This window comes from Wasmannia auropunctata, unplaced genomic scaffold (assembly GCF_000956235.1).
Source record: "Wasmannia auropunctata unplaced genomic scaffold, wasmannia.A_1.0 LD325146.1, whole genome shotgun sequence".
Classification (NCBI taxonomy): domain Eukaryota; kingdom Metazoa; phylum Arthropoda; class Insecta; order Hymenoptera; family Formicidae; genus Wasmannia; species Wasmannia auropunctata.
In genome coordinates, this window is record NW_012037744.1 from 63 (window position 1) to 2,084 (window position 2,022).

Sequence of the window (2,022 nt, forward strand, 5' to 3'; positions counted from 1 at the left end):
TATTACTCAAACTATATGAGAAGAGCATATTCGTCAAAATCAGTCCTTTAACTTTTTGCTACTATTGTACGGATTAAACATCCTTAAATACACTCGGCGCCAAAATTAAAGGATCACCTATTTTGATCACTAAAAATAGGCAATTTCAAGAGAGTATAACTTCGTCAAAAAAATTTGTAACAGAATGATTAAAAAAGCATTTTACAACTTAGTCACTACTTTCGAAATCTATAATTTATTAAATGACTTACTGATTCTTTACAAAACTGCACGGATGCAAATGGAGATGCATCGAATCTAAAAATGTTTATTAAATTTTCCATGGAGTGAAATAAAAATTGCATACAAATGCGACTTATAGCGTTTAAAAGCGTGAATTTTTATCTTTAATTTGCGCACTCAATCAGCATTGTGCAATTTTTTTTTCACCGAGTTACCAACGTTATATTAAAGTAAAAAGGACCATTTTTGCTTTCGTATTGAATTTATTGCAAGGTACGGTGTGAAAATGATAGTACTACGAATAAAAGTAAAACAATGATTTGACCGAAATGTATAAATACATAATTAGTTTCATAACAAATTTCAAGTTCTGATTTTAGTAAAACTTTATATATATAGATTACGTAAAGAGATAAATTTAGAAAATATTAGTTGCGATGGAAAAATAGTTTTGAAATCATTTTATATTAAAATGATTTTTCAAATTTATTGTTAATCTCGAAAACTATTCGAGATATTAAAAAATGTTTTATACAAAAGTTTTAAGACAAAATCATTTACGTTTTGAAAAATATTTTTTTTTTAATTTTGGAACATATTGGAAAATAAATTTTTTTTTCTTACTGACGTGAGTGAAAAAAAAAAGATTTTACTGTAAAACATTTGTATAAAGCATTTTTTGATATTTTGAATAGTTTTTGAGATATAACAAAAAAAAACTGAAAATCGTTTTACACAGGGGTGGTTTTATCTCTTAAAATCGTTTTCGGGCAGCAACTACTATTTTCTAAATTCATCTATTTAAGGAATCTACATGTGTGAAAAGTTTCACTAAAACCAGAATTTTACACTTCGCGAGATTCCCTTGCAAGTTTCTCTAGGATGGGATATCAAATCTCACTATCTATATATTTTCACAACCAAATAATCGACTGCAGTGCTGTAAAATATTCAATTTGCCGACGGAAAATTAAATAAAAGTGCTTGTATTTTAGAATTGATGTATCTTTATATGTTTTTCTTTACGTATTATTGCAGAGACTTTGAGAAAATACCCACCTGTTTCATTATTGAATCGCACTTGTACTAAAGAAATAGTTCTACCGACAACGAACATTCACTTGCCAAAGGGGACATTAATAACTATACCGGTATTTGGACTGCATCGAGATCCATCAATATATCCAGATCCAGATAAATTTGATCCTGAACGATTTAACAGAGACAAAGTAGCAGAAAGGCATCCTTATGCTTATTTGCCATTCGGGGAAGGCCCACGAAACTGCATTGGTAGGGACATGAATTAAATTATTATTGCATTTCATTTATACAGAATGTCTCAGGATTGAACGGTTAAACTGCGGAAGTATATTCTAGAAGTGGAAATAAGAAGAAATGTTAAAGTTTGGTTATAAATGTTTTATTGCAAAATGCACATCGAAATGATACTGAATCATATAAAGATAGTAAATATGCCAAAATAAAAAAATTAATAAACACGTTTTCATACACAAAATGTACACTTTTATATTCTGTGCAATGAAAAATTCGTTGTTTCTTACTTCATGTTCTGTTTTAATATTTATTTATGACCTTATAAGGAATTTACAGCCATACTTCATATAATACTTTTTTCTTAATTCCACTTGTAGGATATGCTTTCCGTTTGATTGTTAGACTCTGAGGCACCTTGGTATTAGACCATTGTTTAAAATTTTATTGTCACTCATTATTTTTACGCGTATTTTTTATAATAATTATTTTTAAATTAGCATTGACAATTTTAAAGCTCGTCAAAAC

The 2,022-nt window shown here is 28.4% G+C and overlaps 1 protein-coding gene across 1 annotated transcript; it reads left to right on the forward strand.

Annotated features, from left to right (window-relative positions):
• Positions 1-1,238: 1,238 nt before the first annotated feature.
• LOC105460280 (probable cytochrome P450 6a13) lies at positions 1,239-1,559 on the forward strand (the record flags this gene model as incomplete). The annotated part of the gene is made up of 1 exon (XM_011706712.1): positions 1,239-1,559. A coding segment is annotated over one exon (291 nt), but the record flags the coding sequence as incomplete, so codon positions are not given.
• Positions 1,560-2,022: the final 463 nt, after the last annotated feature.